This window comes from Macrosteles quadrilineatus, unplaced genomic scaffold, assembly GCF_028750875.1.
Source record: "Macrosteles quadrilineatus isolate MER2022 unplaced genomic scaffold, UCM_ALF_1.0 Scaffold_2__2_contigs__length_208266976, whole genome shotgun sequence".
NCBI lineage: Eukaryota > Metazoa > Arthropoda > Insecta > Hemiptera > Cicadellidae > Macrosteles > Macrosteles quadrilineatus.
In genome coordinates, this window is record NW_026542595.1 from 13,558,284 (window position 1) to 13,582,678 (window position 24,395).

Sequence of the window (24,395 nt, forward strand, 5' to 3'; positions counted from 1 at the left end):
ATCGGTCCAGCAATGACTGAGAAAACAGACTTACAACTGTGTATTAAATATATAGATTTCAAAACTATGTCATTGATTATGGAAATAAAAAAAGTTCTTGTATGATCCAATACAATGTATATTTTAATATTAACACCTTTAATGTTGGTAAAAAATCCCTTTTCCAAAAAAATATTGTTGAATTGTTTTAAACAGGGACCCAGCAGCTCTCCTGTTCATAAGCCTCTATCAGCCAAGATGAAGTCAACAACCAGCAAGACCACAGCTCTCAAGGGTGTTGACCCCAAGTTGGCTCAGATAGTGCTTGATGAGGTGTTGGAGGGCAGCTCCCCTGTACAATGGGAGGATATTGCTGGACAAGAGGTATGTCTGATAAACACTTGGCACAGTTCATGGCTCTCAAGGGTGTTGACCCCAAGTTGGCCCAGATAGTGCTTGATGAGGTGTTGGAGGGCAGCTCCTCTGTACAATGGGAGGATATTGGTGGACAAGAGGTATGTCTGATAAATACTTGGCACAGTTCATGGCTCTCAAGGGTGTTGACCCCAAGTTGGCCCAGATAGTGCTTGATGAGGTGTTGGAGGGCAGCTCCTCTGTACAATGGGAGGATATTGCTGGACAAGAGGTATGTCTGATAAACACTTGGCACAGTTCATGGCTCTCAAGGGTGTTGACCCCAAGTTTGCTCAGATAGTGCTTGATGAGGTGTTGGAGGGCAGCTCCTCTGTACAATGGGAGGATATTGCTGGCCAAGAGGTATGTCTGATAAACACTTGGCACAGTTCATGGCTCTCAAGGGTGTTGACCCCAAGTTTGCTCAGATAGTGCTTGATGAGGTGTTGGAGGGCAGCTCCTCTGTACAATGGGAGGATATTGCTGGCCAAGAGGTATGTCTGATAAACACTTGGCACAGTTCATGGCTCTCAAGGGTGTTGACCCCAAGTTTGCTCAGATAGTGCTTGATGAGGTGTTGGAGGGCAGCTCCCCTGTACAATGGGAGGATATTGGTGGACAAGAGGTATGTCTGATAAACACTTGGCACAGTTCATGGCTCTCAAGGGTGTTGACCCCAAGTTTGCTCAGATAGTGCTTGATGAGGTGTTGGAGGGCAGCTCCTCTGTACAATGGGAGGATATTGCTGGCCAAGAGGTATGTCTGATAAACACTTGGCACAGTTCATGGCTCTCAAGGGTGTTGACCCCAAGTTTGCTCAGATAGTGCTTGATGAGGTGTTGGAGGGCAGCTCCTCTGTACAATGGGAGGATATTGCTGGACAAGAGGTATGTCTGATAAACACTTGGCACAGTTCATGGCTCTCAAGGGTGTTGACCCCAAGTTTGCTCAGATAGTGCTTGATGAGGTGTTGGAGGGCAGCTCCCCTGTACAATGGGAGGATATTGGTGGACAAGAGGTATGTCTGATAAATACTTGGCACAGTTCATGGCTCTCAAGGGTGTTGTCCCCAAGTTGGATCAGGTAGTGCTGTATCGAGGAATAATAAAAAAAATAAAAACACACAGACCTAATGTATAATAAGATGTTTTGTATATAATGTAATTTTTTTTTTCAAATTAGGGGACAATGTAATGTTCCAATTTATATATGATACAGAGTAAAATAAATTTGATAGGGCTTTCACTCCCAACCACAAATTATAAGGTTGTTATAAACTACACACATTTACCCAATGGATTAAATTCCTAAATTATCGTTGTAAATGCAGTTCTGTATTTTACCTCTAGGTTGCCAAGCAAGCTCTTCAGGAAATGGCCATTTTGCCATCGCTAAGGCCAGAATTGTTCACTGGGCTACGCACACCTGCCCGTGGACTTCTGCTGTTTGGACCACCAGGTAACGGCAAGACGTTGTTGGCTCGTGCTGTTGCTACTGCCTGCAATGCTACTTTCTTCAGCATAAGTGCAGCAAGTCTTACTTCCAAATATGTGGGTGAGGGTGAAAAGCTAGTCAGGGCGCTCTTCGCGGTTGCTCGAGAACTACAAGTAAGTTTATTAGAAATTTCAATACAATTAAACATTAGAAGAGTATTGTGGTATGCAGTGCTCTATTAAAAATTTTGTACGATCGGGTAAAAATTAAAATACACTTAGAAAATAATGTATTTACAAGAAGTGTCTCAGCAACAAACTAACATTTGTAATGAATTTATAGTTATAATAGTTATTTATAAGAATTGCAAGCTGCAAGGGATGATAAGTCAACTGGTAGATGAAAAATAAAACTTAGGTATATAATGTAACACAATTTCAGAGGCTGCCATTCACAACAGTTATTTACTTACCATAAATTGGTGTAAAATACCTACATTTATGCGATCTTGTTTGTAGCTGAGTTGCTACCGATTTCAACTCACATTGGAGTCATCTTCAGGCAGTTAAGATGTCTTCTCGCTTCATTCGAAGGTTATCAATAGATAATAAATAAATAAACAAAACACAAACACGGACATAAATAAGAACATGACAAAACCAGTAGCAACTCAGCTACAAACAAGATCGCATAAATGCAGGTATTTTACACCAATTTATAGTATTTAAATGCGATCAGGAGGCTAAAATTCAACATAACAATTATTTAACAATGCGTCATGTTATTTATTTGGTCAGAGCTTGTGATTATGAATCGAATGATTTGTCAGTAATGATGCTATTTAATATTTTCCTTTTAATAAAAATTAATTATTACAACTAGCAAGGTATTAAATGTAGATTTAATTGTATTACGAGGTGTTAGCCCGTCCTACGTACGAGAATTCAGTAGTCAGGTAAAACCATGTACAATTCAGATCGGCTAGTTTACACATATAAAGACAAAGTTTCTTGCAGTTTTAATGTGAAAAATCATCCTGTAAACAAATGTTGTGTGACCAAATATGTTTTGATTCCATCATAGGCCTATATGATATGCATTTTAAATCCGATAATTTTACAATAAAACAGCAATTCTGCAATTTTTACGATGTGAAGAGTGTGAGATTTGCAGCCTACAGTAGAGAGAGTAATAGTCAATTGAGAAGTGTATAGACCTAGTCAACGATACCACCTTCCATAGCATACCTGCCTCTTCCATAATTATTATCACTACAACTACTATACACAATTTCCAGTAGGTCTGAATAGAAACAACCTAAAATAAAACGATAATATCCAATAAAATTCACAGTACACATAATTTAACTTTGGTGTCCTAACATCAAAACTAATCGTCACACCTATCCTTTATATCAATTTCACTGCATTAATTGCTAAATAAATAAGCGTAAACAAAGAAAAGTAAAAACAATAACAGTTTGTTTTGAAGCAGCTGTTTGGTTCAAATAACATTCATTTGAAAAAAAGAACTGGTCACATGTAGCAGGAATATAAAAAGTTAACACGCTAGTAAAGCTAATGACGTAATTGTCAATGTTTATTATCCATACCGTTATCAGTTCTATCATAGACTAACCAACACGGAGTATGTTTTATCTATGGTTCTATCCTTGATAATTACCCACCCTCATTGAATAAATGTACATCGTAATTTCCCATATTAGTTAATTTAAACTAATATTCATAGTTGAAATAAAAGTGATATTTTCACGTTTGGGGGCACTGATATAGGCGCCACGATTTCACGATTTCATAAAAGGATGGTTTGTCTAATTGCAGTATCCTAGGTCAATGTTGACGTTGTGTTCAATCTATGTCATCCATCTGTTTATCTTTGTATAAAACCCGGCTGAGGTTGTGGTGGTAATTTAAAATCGTGATTCCTGATTATTCTTTATCTTCTTTATATGACATCAATATTTCCGGGCCTAATCCAAACAAAGTTAAAGCAGACAAACATTAATTGTAAACAAAAAGCTACCATGAAGAATTAAAACATATTATAAACATTGTTATTTTTCTAATCTTTCCTTGAAAAGTGTAGCAGTAAAATAATTTGCATTTATCCTTTTTTTATTAAGACTCGTGTACAAAGCCTTGATTTGTACTGTGGTTTAATTAATTTTGGTTAAAACTGTGGTATAATTATCTCTACTAATTTTACTTATTTCCTATGATCAATGACAAAATAAGAGAACCTCATAGTTCCATAGTTTATATTTAACCAGCTGTTAGTTAAAACAAATTATATTGCTCTAAAACAAATCGAATATTACAAAGATTGCTTTAAAAAAATAATTTGAACATCCTAGTATTCTACTACGTATATAATCTGTCATCCTCTTACAGAAGAATTGAACGTATCAATGATTAGCATTACACATAGTATAAATAAGTCAACCCTAAGTATGTCTTTACATTTTTATCCAAATGCTGAATTTGTGACACAAAAGCTGAATGTTTACAGCTGTTATGTTAAGCAAATTATTTTATGCCAAAAGCTAGTTTAGAATCTTAGCGTCGGCTGCTAGACTTTTTCAAAATTAAAACTGAATTTCTAAAAAAACTGGGGCCCTAAACTAAAATTATGGCTTCGACATTCCCTAGTTCTCAAAATTATCTTTCAACACAAAAATGAATGGTTGATTCAGAATCGTGAAATAAAAAAACACTGTTTCGTTTTAATATTATAGACGAGCTGTTGGCCCGTCCTACGTACGGGAATCGAGTAGTCAATTAAAACGGAATAGTTCAGAACATCTAGTTTACACGCACAGTGACAAATTCTGGCAGTTTTAATGGGGGCCAACTGCCCCCAAAACAACCTAATTAACAATTAATTGTTATTTTTAGTTGTTGACCTTATTAACAAATGTCACGTGACTACCTATTTCTTCCATCCGATTATAGACCTAATATATAGCGATATGCATTTTAAATTCCATAATTTTACCATAAAATTGCAGTTGCGTCGATTTGAAAAGACTTTAAGTGAGATTGGAGACCGATCGCACATACTGGTATTGAGTAGAGTTGCTACTATTGCATATACCACTTATATATGCACTTGCCGCACCTTAACCTCTGTGACCTCAGACTGACACCTTATGAGGATTCTGGCCACCCATTCTCTTCCATCCCCTGTCTCTTCTAATTTAGATCCCGGTCTGAGGATGTATTTCATAACTTGGTCTTTCAACTTAATTCTTGGTCTTCCAAGTGGTATTTTATCTTGTGGTACTGTAGAATATACTTTTAAAAGTTGATTTATCTCCTATCCACCACGCATAGCCTGCCCATCCACGCCTTTTACTTCTGGAAAGCACCCCTATATCTGGGTGTTTACACATTTCTTTTAGCTCTCTGTTTGTTTTTATCTCGACCTCCGTTATCTTGAACTGGTCTGTATATTTTGTCTGCACTTTTCAATACTACGGGGAGAGTTATGGTATGGAATGAGTCGACTTTGGTTTCGACTGCACCTTGCAGCTCATTGGACAGTTTTAAGAGACCTACTACACCAATTGACACTTTCATTACTACCAATCAAAATTATAGTATGACTCACATACATTCGGACATACATAATACGCCCGCCGCAGCAAACCTGCAGACTAAGCGAATTTCCATTTGCCTGATTGGATTTACACTAAAATGTCTCCTTAAAAATATCACATTTATTCCCTATTTAAATTGAATCAGTTTAACACATACTTAGGTTTGCTGCAACAGGGAGGGTTAAAGTGTTTTTTGATGTAAAATGTTCTAGTAAGAAATAAAAACATTTTCCAAATTTGGGCAAAATATGTTAATAAATAAGCAAACTACAACAGTTTACTTATCCTCCATAAGAATAACATGGGAATTTTAAATTTACAATTTTTTGAATTTTTCCGTAACCATTAGGCGCATTATAACGCTTCAATATACTAAATTATTTGTTTTTTTAAGCTCTACAAAATAGTTTGGAAAGAAATTGCAAAAATTTAAGTTTTTTGGGTCAAAAATGGGAAAACCCCATTTTTACCCCATAAAAGCCCCCATAAACCCCCGTTCCCATGGTCCGATCATGCTGGTTCGCGAACTCGTTAGAATAAACGTAGGTTTACACGTTTGTACCAAATTTCATCAAAATCGGATCACTTTTGCTCGAGTTATCGCGCTAACGGACACATATATATATATATATATATGCATATATATATATATATATATGCATATATATATATATATATATGAACGGATGCTATTTTTGGCCTCTAGGGACCTCAAAACAAAAAAAAAAAATCGGTCCCGGGTCCAGGTCTTACCATGAGTACTACGGTAATAGCTTATTCCCTATATGGGAAATTCGCTAAAAAAGAAGTATCAACACGTAAACCACTTATATCTTTAACGATTAAGCAATAAATTTCTGAAAAAAGATTTCCCAAATATGAGATGAAATGTTCATGGCATAAACTAAATAACTTACTTACACAGTTTGCATTTACAACAAAACTTAATTAAACTGTTTGAGATGTATAGATCAAAGTAACACATTTCCTGATAAAGCAGATCCTTCACGGTAGAAAAAAAACTAAATTTTAAAGTGAAATAGTATGCAGGCCAACACCGAAGAACAATATTTTTGTATACAAACAACTTGTAACATAAACATTTCAATGACAGTTTATAATCAGTTGTTAGTTTAACCATAGACAATAGAGTAAATATAGACTGTCAAAGAAAGGTTTCGTGATCTGCCGCTAGAGCGTTATCGCCGTTCGATATCGGTTATCGGTATTCGATTCGATGCCGTCGTCGACTACTCGCCAGCTGTTACCAACACTACCACTCTTGCAAACGAAATGCTTACTACTATATCGCTTCCTATCAGCCGCTCGACCGTTTACGTATTGCTGTGGCTTTCCAAGTGTTGAATGTCAATATTCGTATTTATATATCTATCTATATCTATACAGTATAATTAATACGCCAACACGAAATTTTTCCTTTAAATTCCTCCGCCGTTTCTTAACCGATTTTGACCATTGACGTCTCATTGGAAAGAGCGTGTCGCGTCTATTTTCAAACTGATCTTAAATTTATTTTATCCCTTGGGCTCTGCCCCAGTGGCTTTTAATGTTACCTTGTTATCCTAATGAAGAACATATTTGTTTACTTTATGATCAGCTGAATAATTAATTGCTGTTAATATTTAAGTTGAAAGTCTAGGAAATGCGTCCTGAAAAAAATTTAATCTTCCTGACCTGTTTGAAATTGTACTCTTAGAATTTGGGTTTGCATACATATTACCATAGACCAACCAACACAAGTAGACTTCTCATCTCATTGTAAATTTTGAAGCACGTTTTTCGTGTCTAGTTCATGTACGCCACACTGGGCGCTAGTGTCGACGAAACTTTGTTTCTATTATTTTATGGTTAATTTCTTGATTTGTGATTTACTGTTTGGTTATACAACTAGGGGACAAGTTATTGTTTATGAAAAGATTGTATTATTTGGTTAAACCTTGTTTTAAATGAGTGTAATAAGGGGAAACAAATTGTAAACAAAACACGACCTCTACATATACCGTACAGAACTAACAATAAAATCGTCTTCAGCTGTTCCATAAGGATGAGAAATCTACTAAGGGAGTATGTTTTATCTATGATATTACAATGGAAAAAGTGAGAAAGCCTGGACAATTTGATCTATTATCAAAATAAGAACATTGAATTGACACTGTACTGTATTTCTTGAGAAATCATTGAAAGAGCCGATTTGTTAGCCGTGGAACATAGCAAAGTCATAGAACGCCACCAAGTATAAGAAATAGAGATTTAAAAAAAAAATACCATCGTTACCAACCTATATATAATGAAGAACACCTACAGCTACAATATGAAGATTCCCACAAACAATGAACAAGGATGTTAGCCGAAGTGCTACAATTTTTAGTAGGAAAAATTGTAGACATTATCGTCTTGCGTTATCGCAGAAAAGACGTGATCATTTTTCCCGCGGTCACGAAAACGTCCTCTAGCACGGTCGCGGTGTAAGAACATCTCCCGCGGTCGTGTAGACATCATCATCGTCTTGCGCCGTCACGGAAACGTTGGGATCGTCTAGTGCGATTGAGGTAAAATCATGAAGTTTCCCGACTTTGATATCAAATTAAAGACTAAATCCCAACTTTTCAAGACCATTTTGAAATACTTTGAATCAGTGTAATGAAACCACAAAAATACAACAAAGTTATGTCTAATAAAATACAATAAAAGATGGCAGTTAAATTAATTTATTGCTTGATATTAAATAAGTCAGTAAACTCCAATTTCGGGGAATTCCTCCAAAGTTGGCAACACTACTCCCAACTACCAAGTTGTTATGGAAACGGTCGCTAGCGCTTGATGATGCAGCGGTGTGCGCCGTAACTACACATTACCCCTAGCGGTCGGCGCCGGAATTTACGCTAACCGCAGCACAGCTGACAGTCTATATTTATTTCTTTTTGTCTATGGTTTAACCAGCACTGAAAATACTTTGAATTGCTAGCGTCGGCTGCTAGACTTTTTAAAAATTGAAACTTAATTTCTAAAAAACTGAAACCCTAAATTAAAATTATGGCTTCGACATTCCCTAGTTCTCAAAATTATCTTTCTTTCAACACAAAAATCATGAAAATCGGTCAAGTGGTTGATTCAGAATCGTGAAATAAAAAAACCCTGTTTCGTTTTAATATTATAGATTAAGAAGTCCCTAATGTTGTAGCAGCATTTATCAATCAATCAGAAAGCCTTTTAATCTGGGTTTTGACAAGTTTTGGACTCAATATTATAGTTTTTACAGGTCATCTTGTTAAATAGTGATCTAAGTATCATTTGAGTCTGTCACAATTAACACCTTCTACCATTGCAGCCCTCTATAATCTTTGTGGATGAGGTAGACAGTGTTCTATCAGAGCGGAGAGAGGGGGAACATGAGGCGTCACGGAGGCTTAAGACAGAGTTCCTGGTTGAGTTTGATGGTCTACCATCCAACCAAGATGAGAGAGTTCTTGTAATGGCAGCGACTAACCGACCTTACGACTTGGACGAGGCTGTTCTCAGGTATTGAGACAATCTTCTCATTTTGGGTTTTCTTCATAGATTTCCCCTGAGTGAATTGTAATTCAAAATACTGTCTCAATTTTGCTGAGATGTTACTGTCTAGGTTTTGTTATGTCATCTAGCAAGTAACACAATTGATAGCTGAATTAGAGACACAAAATTGCTTACACGCTTGTGCCCATGAGAAGTGAGAAGATTAGATTTAATTTCAATCACAGTTTTGTGCTTAGTTTAAGTAAAGAATGGGTTCTCTATACAATCAAAAGTGAGTGAATGATTAATTCTGAATCAACATTCTAAGTTCTGAATCAGTTGATTTAAGAGTCAAGAGACTTAAGACTTAAGATTCATGTAAATCAATACGTACAAGGTCGTTTTTACTTTCTCTCCCTATACGTATATGGAGAAAGTATTGTTTTCGTAAACATTTTTGAGTTTGAGTTTTGAGTGGATATATTTGTTTTGGGTCCCCCTGGACCCAAAAAAGTGGTTTTTGAAGTGATGCTGTGTGTGTCTGTGCTCTTACAAATGTGTCGAAACGAGATCCGCAGTTTGTTTACACAACGGCATAGTGAGATCCGTTGGCGCTTCGAGATCCGGGATGGTGAATTTCGGAACGCCAAAGCCTCTGATTGGTCCTCCTGAGCTTGTTAGGATTACGGAAATACCCGAAGTTTGCCGAAAAGAGGTGGTTCTCATTTGGGCTGGTTTGTCTATAGTGTGCGTGTGCATAAAGTTCTGAAATCTGGCACCACGTCGCGCTAGCATCGCCTACGCACACCGATCATACATACCCGGTCACAGTGAGATCCCCTAAACTGACCATGAAAAAAAGAGTAGTTCTGGTCTGATCCTAGTTGGACTGCGGAGTGAAGTGGTTGAATTTCCTGAATCACTGATGATGTATCTATATACAGGGTGAATTTTAAATGAGTTCCCCCCCTACTTTTTCTACATTTCTTAAAATATCAACTTCGGACCACGTCAGATCATTGTAGTGTAGTAATTACTTCATTTTCATAGGGTTAACATTTTTGGCCGCCATCTTGGATCCGCCATATTGGATACAACATTTTTTTTTCAAATGTAAAGGTAGGATTGTGACCTATTGTTTCAAACTAGAATTTTACGCTGATTACAATGCCGCAATTAGTTTTTAAAAATCTTGATCCGTTCTAAAGTTATGAGGACGTTTTATATCTTTATTTTTAGCCCATTTTAACATTGTGCATTTACAAACTAAAACCATAATCTCAAAATAGTGCTAGATAAAGATAAGTATACACCACCATTCATTGTCGACCTATTATCACTTGCTTATGACGGATGTATTTTTTTCGGCCGCCATCTTGGATCTGCCATTTGAAATGTGATAAATTAATTTAAATATGAAGGTGGTGTTGTGACCCATCATTTTGAACTACTTTTTTATGCTGAACTCAATGCTGCAATCCGTTTTTGTCTCTCAGGATTTCTTTGATGAAATATAAAAAATATCTTACCGGTACTTAAATTTCCAATATTTCAAAAAACAAATATGAAAATGCAAAACAGATTCAGTATAAACTTTACGGATACATAATATCAAATGCTGGGTGTCATCCTTAGATTATTATTCAGAATACTTTTGTTTAGACTTAAGTTATCTTATTACATTTTTCCTGTTAAAATGGTCATTATCATTAATAATAGTTTTACATATCTTTGATTATGTAAACCATATCTATGTTATCTTTATGTTTTGTGGTTACATTTGTTTTTTTAAAGCATTTATTTCTGGTTCAATGATGACATTATTCACATAAGTGTTAACAAAATAAACAAGAAATTAATAATAACATCGTGGGTTCGCCCAGACCTGAGACACCCTGTAACATAATTAATTTAGAGAAATATATTTAAACTTCTTTAGGCTTCATTCATCCAATAGATCTTGGGAGCCTTCGACTAGAAATTTTTAAATTTTGAGGTGGTTTTTTCAATAAAGGCCGAGATAGACTCCACTCCTAGCTCTTCATGTATATGCTTGTTTCTAACAAACCAGGGAGCATTCTCCGCTAATCTTAGAATTTTGTTTTGAATCACTTGAGTTTTGGAGAGTTTGTTTTTTGATATAGCTAATCCCCAGATAAGGGATAGGGGATTTGCATATGTAATCAAAGGCCGAATTATTGATTTGTAGATTAGAACGCTTTGGAAGGCGTGCATAACCTTGGGACAGTTTTTTATTGACGTGGTAGTTCAAATTAAGTTTTTTGTCCAGGCATACTTCAAGATATTTTATTGTTCATTGGTCATCAGGGTTCCAAGGTAGAAAGTTACATTTTTAATTTTTATTTTTATTTTAATTAACTACTAGGTTATAAGGGAATTACAATCTTATATATTTAAAAATTTTGGTTTTTCTTTTCCTGGTTTGTACTGTACTGGTTTGTATTTATAGATCTCCAATACAATGCTAGACTGAAAGTTTTCTGGATAAGCTTGATTCTATGTGCAGTATTTTAACTAGTAAATTTAATAATATTGTTATTGCAGGCGATTTTAATATCAATGTATTAAAAAATGATAAAATTTATTCTGTTTTTACTAATGTTTTAAGATCATATAACTTGGAATATAAAGTTGATTTCCCTACTAGAGTGGCGTCAGAGTCAGAAACTGCCATTGACAACATTGTTACAAACATAACTGATAAAAAACAAATATATCTGGTATTATAACATGTATTTCAGATCATGATGGACAGATGTTTGAAATTCTATGTGTAAATGATAAACCCAAGTGTGTAAATAAAGTTAATAGGAGGTGTTACTCAGACACTAATGTGGATATATTTTTAACTTTGTTAGCCAGTGAAAACTGGTTGGAGGTGTACCAAGCCCCAGTAGATGCTAAATATGATGCCTTTCATTCTGTGTTTTCTTATGCATTTGAAACAACTTTTCCTAAATTATTAAGGACTGAAAAAATTAATAACAATAAAAATGCTTGGATTTCCTATGATATAAAACATAAAAAAGGATATTTAGCAGATTTGGAAAAGCAATACAGAAATCTAAAAACGGATTCCCTAAAACATAGAGTCAACCAGTAAAAAAAAGAACTGAAAGTCCAAATATTAAACGAGAAAAAGCAATATTTTGACAGAAAAATATCTGATTCAACCAATAAGTCTAAATCAACATGGCAAATTATTAATCATGAGATTAACAACAAACGAAACAAGAAAAGAACATTAAAGTAGTATTAAATGGTAAGTGTGAATCGGACTCCACATGTGTAGGAAACATATTCAATGATTTTTTCACAAACCTAGTGGAAGATCAAGTTCTTCCTAATATTAACATAAATACAACTTCACAATCAAACTTAATAAATTTACAAAAGCCTAAAAGTAGTTTCAAATTTAAAGAAGTCAATAAAAAAGATATTGAAAAGATAGTTAAATTACTAAATACCCCCGCCGCAGCAAACCTGCAGACTTAGCGAATTTCCATTTGCCTGATTGGATTTAAACTAAAATGTCTCCTTAAAAATATCACATTTATTCCCTATTTTAACAGAATTAGTTTAATGAGTACTTAGGTTTGCTGCAACAGGGAGGGTAAAAAGTTTTTTTTTATGTAGGATATTAAAAGGTACTGTGGTTTAGTAAGAAATTAATGTATTTTCCAACTTTTATCAAAATATGTTCATAAACAAGCAAACTACAACAGTTGACTTATTCTCCATAAGAATAACATGGGAATTTTAAAATTACAATTTTTTTGAATTTTCTCCGTAACAATTAGGCGCATAATAATGCTTCAATATACTAAATTATTTGTTTTTTTAAGCTCTACAAAATGGTTCAAAAAGAAATTGTGAAATTTTGTGTTTTTAGGGTCAAAAATGGGAAAAACCTATTTTTACCCCATAAAACCCCCCATAAACCCCCGTTCCCATAGTCCGATCATGCTGGTTCGCGAACTCATTCAAGTTTATCCCGCCTTACACCTTCAAACCAAATTTTATCAAAATCGGACAAAAATTACTCAAGTTATCGTGCGGATGGACACATATATATATATATATATATATATATATATATATATATATATATCTATATATAGATATATAAAAATTTGAACGAATGGTGTTTTTGGCCTCTGGGGACATCAAAATGAAAAAGTAAATCGGTCCCGGGCTTAGGTCTTACCATGAGACCTACGGTAATAGCTACTTCCCTATAGGGAAATTCGCTAAAAATAAATTTTCAACAGGAGTAGATGATATTCCAATTACCCTTGTTAAGCGTGTTTTCCCAATTATTTCAAGACCATTAACACGCATTGTTAATTTATCTTTAATTAGCGGTATCTTTCCTTCTAAACAAAAAATTGCTAAAATAATACCGGTCTTTAAAAAGGAGGATGCCAATGATCCTTCTAGTTACAGACAGACCAATATCATTGCTACCAGTTTTTTTTTTAAACATCCTTGAAAAAGTTGTATGCAACCAGTTGTTGGATTTCTTGGAATCCAACCAGTTGCTGGATCAAGAGCAATATGGTTTTCGACCAGGAAAATCCACAACCACTACTAGCATTAACTTCATTGAATCAGTTATCAACTCAATTAACAACAATGAAAAAGTTATTGGAATATTTTTGGATTTTTCTAAAGCTTTTGATAGTGTCTCACATGATAAAGTACTTGAAACTCTTCATGGCCTAAACATAAATAATAAAGAATATAATTGGTTCAGATAGTATTTAAACAATTTGTTCAAATTCGACATACATCATACTATCCAAATTGCAAATATGCATACACGCAAAATGTCTTTTCTAACTTCAAAACAGTAAAGTACGGTGTCCCACAGGGATCTATACTGGGTCCCTTGTTATTTCTTTGCTACATAAGGGGGTTTCCAGGAGTTGTAAATGCCGGAGGATCTGTATGTCTGTATGCAGATGATACAAACATAACAATTACAGGTAAATCTAAAAAAGAAGAGGAAGTAAAGTCTTTTTTAAATTTACTGTCCAGTAAATGAATTCACAAATAACAAAAATCTACTAATAAATTCAAATAAATCAAATATTTTATCTTTCTCCACAAGGCAATCAAGATTAAAATTACAACCAGATATATATCCTAATGGTTCAAAATTAAATCAAGTGGAGCACACTAAATTCCTTGGTCTAATATTAGACCAGCATTTGACCTGGGATGAGCATGTGAAACATGTGGTAAAAAAATCTACAACAGGTATTTATGCTTTGCGACAAATGTCCCGTGTCTCAAGCATTGAAACTCTTAAAACTGTCTACTTTGCTTTAATAAATTCACATATAGCTTATGGAATAGCTTTATATGGTGGTACCACAAAAAAAAAAAAACTGGACAAAATTCTACGTCAACAGGAAAAAGCTCTTAGAATTATCTTTAGTATAAAAAACAGAGAATCAGTTAAAAAGTATTTTTCTAAATTGGGTATAATGACCATCTATGATTTATACATTTTTGAAACTATTCTACATGTAAAAAGTTCAGATTATCAAACTAAAAATTTTCACAGTTACAATTTAAGAAACACCAGGCATGTAGAACAACACAGATTGAAGTTATTTGAGAAAAAAACCAGTTTCATTGGCAAAAAATTTTTATTTGGCCTACCCAAAAATATTTTTAATGAACATAATTACAGCAACTTTAAAAAACGATTGAAAAACTATTTGCAATCTAAATCATTATATTCAATAGAAGAGTTTTGGAATTTAAATGATTAGAAATATGTTATATTTTAATTTATGTTTGTAATCTATTATTTAGGATACTTTTATACCTAATTTTTTGTTTCTCTTTTCCTTTCTGTAACGCAATTCATGTATTTGCTATAAAATACTTGATGAATAAAGATGATTTGTATTGTATTGTATTTCCGAGTTCGTTTGGCTCTTCTACCCGACCAATTTTCATGATTGAGGTCTCAAATTGAAGGTCTACACGCACAGATTTGCCATCAAGCATCGGCATAAATGTATCCATAATCCCACTCGACATATACATAAACAAAATTTGATCCCTATGTAGAAAGTTACATTTTTAATTTTTTACTACTAGGTTATAAGTGAACACACTTACTTCATTTTCACAATCCACAGTTAAATACAGAAAAGGTAACCATCAGCTTGGATTCTGGGGAACAAATCAAGGCTTCAGAAAACATTAAATTTCTGGGTTTGTATATGAATGAACATTTAAAATGGACAGAACATCAATTTCAGTTCAGGTGACTAAATCGTTAGCCAAAGCTTTGTTTGGATTAAGGGTCATCTTCAAAACAACGGGACTAAATGCTGCTTTGACTGTTTACCATTCCTATTTTATGTCCAGGGCTTGCTATGGCATTATATCTTGGGGCAGCTCTCCGATCATAGATGGGTTTTTTATTCTTAAAAAAAAATGCCATAAGAGTTTTAACTGACACTGCACCTCGTACTTCTTGTCGTCCTCTGTTTGTACATTTGAAACTATTAACAATTCATGCTGTGTATATATATCAACTATGTATATTTGTTAAAAAAACACTTGACCTCATTCTCATCACAAAATCACCAACATCCATATAACACTCGACATAGAAACACTCTTCAGTTCCCTATCCATAAAACAGTTATTTATGAGAAAGCACCTTTGTATATGGGTAGGAAGCTATTCAACCACCTCCCTAACCAAATCAAATCAACAGAAAAGATGGATATTTTTAAAAAACTACTTAGGGAACATTTGGAACTACTTTGTCCTTATTCAGTTGATGAATTTTTTTTGTAACTAACTCTTTTTAGCGAATTTCCCATATAGGGAATAAGCTATTACCGTAGGTCTCATGGTAAGACCTAGACCCGGGACCGATTTACTTTTTCGTTTTGAGGTCCCCAGAGGTCAAAAACACCATCCGTTCAAATTCATATATATATATATATATATATTTATATATATATATATATTTATATATATATATATTTATATATATATATACACGGCCGCGCCCGGGAAGTCAGTCACATGAAATATACACTGGAAGTCAGTCAGTTGCACCCCCCCAATATATTTCAAGACTATGATATATATATAATATATATTGGTAAATATCTTAAGCCTAGACATTTCTGAATGTATATATCTCTTTTTTTCTTAAAAATACTAAAATATAATCACGTAAAAACTGCTATGCTAATGCAGTCACCACCGCATTTGCACGGGAAAGCCAGTCACGTAAAATTTGTGCTGCTAAGCCAGTCACTATATATTTTACCGCATACCACTGGAATCCAGTCACCGAAAATCCACCGGGTATCCCGTCACTTCAGTCAATTTCACCCCTGCCCTTCTACTCAAAAAATCGGTGTACCGAATTTCAGCTTCCTAGGTATATGGGAAGTGGGAGAATTAGTGATGAGTGAGTGAGTCAGTGAGTCAGTGAGGGCTTTGCCTTTTATATTATAGATATAAATTCAAGAGGTAGCCCTATACCTGGTTAACACATATACCGATTACTTTTAACGTGTTTTCTTTGAGTTACGCCCCATGGGATTTCAAAGTTTCACAATGTTTACATTTTTGAAGAATGTAGATAACAGAATGTTAAACGAAGTCAGCTGTAAATGCAGTGCTTTGATTTTACGGTCCAAAAGGTAGAAACTATTCGAATTGTGAAACTTTTAATTTTTGCTACGAGCCTGTTAATTAGAGATTGTGACTTTCTTAATTTAAGGAAGTAAACGTATTAACATGACGTGTTTGGAGTGGGATTTGATATATGTGACGTGTATCAAACTTTTTCTCTTCAAAATCCTCTCCGATGCAAAACACGGGTACAGCAGCTAGGTTTATTAGAATTCAAAAGTTTTTTATGATTAAAATTGTCCTCCAATGTTAAGAAATTATTTTCCGATCAAGTTGTTTAATGAATAAATAATTGTTTTGCCAAATTATGTTTCGAAACCAGGAACTCAAAATAGATCAGAAAATAGATATTTTAGTTCAGAAAACAAAGCCAATCAAATAGGCCTACGTACTTTTTAAATAAAAACCCTGGTCGGATGGTTTCTAAATTGTTCTTTATTTACTTCAATAAACCTCTAATAAAAATCACCAGAGGTACAAATCTATATATATATAAAATTAGAGTTTTGTCTGTACTTTTAGGTTATTTTTACGTTTTATACATTCAAGAATCCGAAACAAGTCTCATCTCAATTTCTGTCTGTCTGTCTTCCGTCTGTCACGGACCAAAAGCCATTTTACACGGCCTTCTCCTGAAAAACAAGAGTACCTATCAAAATCCAAATCATTTTAATGTGTTCACTGGATTGGCAAAAGTGTCTTTAGCTATTAAAATATGGCCTCACTAATTTGTAAAAAAAACTTACGGACGTTTAAAAACCCAATTTTGTGTGATTTTTGTCAAGTTTTCTCACAATGTTTATCACATAATCATCTATGAAATAGCGAACAGCTGTTTGGATCAAGATTATTTTTCTATAGCTGTCACTGATATGTTTACATTGAATGTTGTTTACAAATACCGCAATCATTTTCGATCACGTTTCAAAAGCAAATCCAAACCAAGTTGGATTAAAACCGTGTTTCCTTACATAACGGATTTAATTAATCGCAAGTGCAATAATATGTAGGGTAACCGTAAATGAAAAAAGAGCTTCTTTGTGTATAACATTTTTATTGAGGTTTGATAACCGGGGAAAAGACCTTGAATCAGTGTTCTATATGGCTGGGAAACTTATATTTTTTACATAAGCGTTACCAATAGCTTACACAAAAGGTTTCAACTCATTGACGGCACTTAAATGGTGGTTGTGTAAAGTGTACAGTGACAACTGCAGTGGGTGATTGTAACAGAGGTTTACGGATTATGCTCAAATCGCTTTTCCAATGTGTCTTCTCAACGCTATGTGCTGCTCGCTGGACCATACAGCCAATAGACCAATTGCCTATCTCTTGGGTTCGTAGGCCTAAACAATTATTTATAAGTTGGTAGCGCATATTACTCAGTGTTCCGTACAGACAGGAAAAGAGCACCTTTGATAGTGAAATTTCCAACCTGAATGTTTAATGGCGAGGTTGAGGTATAGTATTTTAACTTTATGTCGTTTGGTTAGTTAGGTAAGGTTAACCTAACCTAACTAACCAAACGATATATCAAATTAAACAATCGAATAATCATTTAGTTGTTTGTGCCATCAGATATAAAAGTGTACCCCACATAGATCTATTACGCATTTTTTTTTACTTGAAACTGTCAGATACTGTATTTGTTTCTATATAATAGTTTGGCCAGTATATCTGAAAATATGCAAACCATCTGCTGTTCTTTATATAGGAAGGTTTCAACTGACCACTATAAGATCCCCGTGCGTAGAACGGTCACACAGCTAGTAATCAATATTTAATTAATACATCTTATCTTACTAATCTTATCTTACTAATATTATAAATGTGAAAGTTTGTGTGTTTGTTTGTTTGTTTGAAGTTCAATTACGCATTAATTACTGGTCAGATTGAGCTGGAATTTGATATGAAGATAGCTCACATTCCAGATTAACATATAGACATACTCTTATCTCAAAGATCCTTTCGGGCTCAGATCCTTTCGGGCTCCACCCTAGTGGCCCTGGGAATTCCCATGTTAACCTTATCAGTATTCATATTTGAAATCAATTAAATAATTTTACCTGCTGTTTCAATTACACAAGTTGGTTCTATGATATTCAACAACGTTAAGGATTTATAGGGTTTGCCAATAGAGTGCAGCACTATTATTTTTTTTCATTTACGACAACAGCTAATTTGAACCAAGCCGCAACAAAAACCTTTGATACACAATTGGAAGTGACAAAATAGGATTGTTTACAGTTATGCTTATGTTTTTTATTTATAAATAATTTGTCGTATTGTGTGATTCTTTGGTGATTTACTTTTTTCTGCTGTTAAGATGCAGCGGTAGAACATTATTATGGATATGGTAGATGTGTTTATACTATAGCATACCGTAATCTAGTTTTCTCGGAGTAGGCAGCGTAAATTTACATTTTGTCGGTACATACAGAATGACAGAAAGACAGACAGACAGAGATTGAGATGATACTCGTTTCGGCTTTCTTAGGCTACGAAACGTAAAAATAACAAAAAAACTGCATGATTCTACGCAATGGACAGACAAAACTGTAATTTTATTTCTATAGAAGATGACTGCAGTCAAATTTGCACAGTTTCGAGCACTCGACACACGACAAGCTGGTCGGAGTCTGACACCATTGAATCACTGCAAGGGATGCGCCAAGAGGTAGACGAACATTCAGATGAGTTCTGAGAATTTCAACTTTCTCGTTTTGTAATGTGCCGTTATAGCCTTACTTGGAAGAGGGGGATTTTTGGACCAGGAATGAGTTCGTATTTGTTTAGTTTTAAATAAATCCGACCTGAATATAAAATAGCAAATGCAAGTCCGCAGTTTGCGTTTTTGATCAGTAACGTAATTAAAAGTTACCAAAATAAAGTAAAGTGTCTAAATCTAGTGCAACAAACCTAAATATTGACTACTAGTTTTGATTAACGTCAGTAGTAATACTTAACGTTATTTAAGGCTATTGTATGTTTGATAACTGACCTCCTGAATTTTATTTAAGTTCCTAAGTACAATATTATTGTCAAACAATGCAATAATGTTATCTCATAAAATTTGTACCTGAGAAATTTAAAAATGGAAAATGCATTTCTCGTGTAAGAAAATCTTAAAATGATACGATTCGTAATGATACGATCTTAAAACGAGCCATTCAGTATTCGTATTCAAAACACCAAACACCCGCCACTGGATCAAAATATGTCCACTACAAAGCATTAAAACAGCACAGTACAGTGTATGAAAGAGGTGTGATTTATTTCTTGGTACTAAATTAAGTCATTCTTCAAGTATAAGTAAAACTTGAGCATGGGCATACTCTCTAACGTACTATCATATGATGGATTAGCTGAAGGCAGATAAGTCCGATTCAAGCTTATATTGCTTAGTATAAAAATTGTTGTTAACAATTATATTTAACTAGAGGTCGTCCAGTGGTCGAAAATTCGACAAAAAATATGTTATGTACAGGTTTCAAATGATTTAGGCCCAAAAATCTTTAGCTGTGTGAGTAACTACGGACTTCTGGAAAATTTAAATATGATATTTAGATATGTGCTTACTCAGGAATAATGCCGTTCGGGGACACCCTGTAAAAATGGACGTTAACGTGATTATAAATTTGCATTTTACATAGTCAAATACAATAGGTATTGCGCAACCATGATATGTTATGTCATTAACCTTGGTTCAGTAATAAAAACTACACCGTGTGCTTACTCAAACAAAACAAAACTTGCTTACTGTACAGCAATAAAACACGTAAAGAACAAAACAAAAGGAAATCTAGACTAGTAGACTACTGATACCGTAGTCATCATAGGCTACTACTACATGATGTTTCAGAACAGAAGTATGGTGATAAAAATATTAAATAACTCATAAAACACTATAAAATCATAGTACTGTACTTAAGTCTTTCTGGTAATAACAACAGTGATAAAAATAAGATAAAGATAACAATGATGTAAAACCCCTCTTATTATTTCTCTTTGTTCTATTCTTTCTTTGGTTTCTCTCCATCCACAAGTTGTCATGGTTACTAATCACCCAACGACCCAACCACATAATGTTGTAGTGTTGTGACAGCAGACAGGAGCAGACGATTGTCAGTATGTCAGTGTCAGTGCAAGATTGTCAGTCTGTAGGTGCGAGCGTATAGCTTGACCTTGAAGCTACTGATCGATATTTCTCCGTTTTGCTTCCATCTTATTTTTGTCAAATGAACTGTAATGATTCAATAATGGGGAACCTACTGCAGATAAAAATTGCCGTAAATAGATATATAGTTCATATCGAAATATTAGACTGAAAAACACAATTCATAAAACATTTTCTTGGGATTTCTGAGGTTATATAATAAATAGGCATCATGTTGATCCGATCCCAGTTGAGCGAGGTTCTAATGTATTTGCAAGTTTAAGCTACAAATAGAAAACCCTATCACATTATAGTTGGTATTCAATGACCGATGTATTATCAAAAATTAATTCATAACTTATTTTGATATTAAACAGAAGCATTCATTACAACTTGCAGCACTTATTGGTATATATAAATATCCAAGTTACTATTACTTAAAAAAAAAAACAAAACACGAAATTGTGAGGCCGTTCAATTTTTATAAACACAGTGTTAAACATTTTACTCTGCAGAATACCGGATGGTAAAGAGTGTTTGGTTTCAAGAAAACGAAATAAAAAAAAGTTTAGCCAGCTTTACTATTTAAAAAAAAAAAACAATAGAAAGGAAACCATAAGGATAGGTATAGGATTGAACTGAAATAATTGCAGGGAAACTTAAATAGTAAAGTCCACAAACTGTACATCATTAGAGAGAGAGAGAGGGGGGGAAGTGAGAGAGAGAGAGAGATTTGATAAGGAATCTGAAAAGTAAACAAATAATCGTTTCTGGCGTTTGTCATGGTGTACCCCCCCCCCCCCCCCCCGTATTTGCACTATTTAAAATCATAAAACCAAATTATATAAACCAAATTAAAATTATTATAAACATCTTTTATCTATCGAGTGTAGTTTCGTGGTTATTCTTATCAGATAGAATAATATCGTTGCCACATGTAATAGTTCCTCCTTCGCATTACGCAATAGCGTAAAAAAACAGTTTCCGTATCTCGGAGGAGATTCACGTATATTTCCCGAGATAAAGAAAATCCGTATAATTCTCGATCTTCCCGGTCCGTGGACACACTGTAAATATTGTACGTCAATAAAGGAGATATTGACTAAAATTTCTACTGAAGGTGAAAAAAAATTAAAATTTGGGATGATGACCGGGTAGGTTTTTAAGATTCAACCATTTATAATTAATTAATATTCATAGTTCCTTATTAGAGGTGCATCATCTTTATTTGGAATATGAACATGTTTAAACATTAACACGTAGTTAATCACTATCCCAACATCAATAGTAACAAGGAGTAAACGAAGGTTACCGACCGCTGGGTGTTACCGCTACAAAGTAGGCGAGGAGGGAGGAGGGTGCCGTACTGGCTACACTACTCCACGAAAGACGATAGAACACACGGACACGATGAGACAGTCTCCGCATTGGTATTGCAGTTACGCTTATCGACACAGGCAGCAGCACCGGTTAAGCTGTTTTCAAACGTATAAAGTGCACGGGAAGCCATACCTGACTGGCTTTTGGGAGAGCTGACTGGCTTTCGGGCGGGTGACTGCCACACCGAGTAAATTACCAGCGCGGTGACTGCCTCTCCGGGTGGGTACAAAAGTATATATATATATATTTATATATGTGTCCGTTAGCGCGATAACTCGAGCAAAATTGATCCGATTTTGATGAAATTTGGTACAAACGTGTAAACCTACATTTATTCGAACGAGTTCGCGAACCAGCATAATCGGACCATGGGATCAGGGGTTTATGGGGGGTTTTATGGGGTAAAAATGGGTTTTTCTCATTTTTGACCATAAAAACTTAAAATTTCTAAATTTCTCTCTAGACCATTTTGAAGAGCTTAAAAAAACAAATAATTTAGTATATTGAAGTGTTTTTGAATGTTCATTGACTACGGAGAAAATAAAAAAAATTTTAAATTTAAAATTCCCATGTTATTCTTATGGAGAATAAATAAACTGTTTTAGTTTGCTTGTTTATGGATATATTTTAATCAAATTTGGCAATTTGGTTTATTTCATACTAAGCTATCAATATTTCAATTAAAAAAACACACCTCAACATCTTACCCGTAGCAGCAAACCTAACTACTCACTAAAATAAAATTAATGTTATTTAAATAGGAAATAAATCTGAAAATTTATAGGGAATATTTTAGAAGAAATCAAGCTGGGTAAATGGAAATTCGCTTAGTATGCAGGTTTGCTGCGACGGGGGTATTGTTATATTTTAATCTTTTGACCTTATTTTTTAATATATTACTACGGTAACTACAATGAAATAAAATAAATAATATCATGTATTTTGTTTGAAAAACTGACGTGTCATATGTTTACTGGTGATGTATCACAATTATGTAAATTCTATGTGGCAAATAAATATTTCATTTCATTTTAGCGAATTTCCCATATAGGGAATAAGCTATTACCGTAGTACTCATGGTAAGACCTGGACGCGGGACCGATTTTTTTTTTTGTTTTGAGGTCCCTAGAGGCCAAAAACACCATCCGTTCAAATTCATATATATATATATTTATATATATATATATATATGTGTCCGTCAGCACGATAACTCGAGCAAAAATGATCCGATTTTGATGAAATTTGGTACAAACGTGTAAACCTACGTTTATTCGAACGAGTTCGCGATCCAGCATGAATAGGTTTTTCCCATTTTTGACCCAAAAAACATAAAATTTAGCAATTTATTTCCAAACCATTTTGTAGAGCTTCAAAAAACAAATAATTTAGTATATTGAAGCGTTATTATGCGCCTAATGGTTACGGAGAAAATTCCAAAAAATTGTAAATTTAAAATTCCCATGTTATTCTTATGGAGAATGAGTAAACTGTTGTAGTTTGCTTGTTTATGAACATATTTTGATCAAATTTGGAAAATGTTTTTATTTCTTACTAACTATTAACATTTTACAAAAAAAAACAGTTTTACCCTCCCTGATGCAGCAAACCTAAGTACTTGTTAAACTAATTCTATTTAAATCGGGAATAAATGTTATATTTTTAAGTAGACATTTCAGTGTAAATCCAATCAGTCAAATGGAAATTCGCTTAGTCTGCAGGTTTGCTGCGGCGGGGGTATTTTCATTTCATTTCAATTACAATCTCATATATTAAAAAAAATTGGTTTTTCTTTTCCGAGTTCGTTTGGCTCTTCTACCCGGCCGATTTTCATGATTGAGGTCTCAAATTGAAGGTCTGCGCGCACAAATTTGCCATCAAGCATCGGCATTTAATTATCTATAGTCTCACTCGGTTTATACATAAACGAAATTTGCTCTCCATGTATTTCTTATGGGAGTTAAATTTGGTTTCTCTTTGCCGAGTTCGTTTGGCTCTTCTACCCGACCGATTAACATGATTGAGTTAGCTTGAGTTAGTTTGAAAAACATGTATCATGAAACTCGCTCGTAAATAAAGGCATTTTTATTTATTTATTGAGGTCTCAAATTGAAGGTATGCATGCACAGATTTGCTATCAAGCATCGGCATATAATTATCTAGAGTATCACTCGGTTTACATGTAAACGAAATTTGCTC

General features: G+C 34.3%; 1 protein-coding gene across 2 annotated transcripts in view; it reads left to right on the forward strand.

Moving 5' to 3' along the window:
• Window positions 1-24,395, forward strand: part of LOC128986084 (spastin-like) — a 59,071-nt gene that overhangs the window by 16,421 nt on the left and 18,255 nt on the right. For both annotated transcript variants that reach the window (XM_054406202.1, XM_054406203.1), the window contains exons 4-6: window positions 196-363; window positions 1,743-2,000; window positions 8,796-8,986. In XM_054406202.1, coding sequence (XP_054262177.1) covers window positions 196-363; window positions 1,743-2,000; window positions 8,796-8,986 — 617 coding nt within the window. The remainder of the gene's footprint in view (window positions 1-195; window positions 364-1,742; window positions 2,001-8,795; window positions 8,987-24,395) is intronic.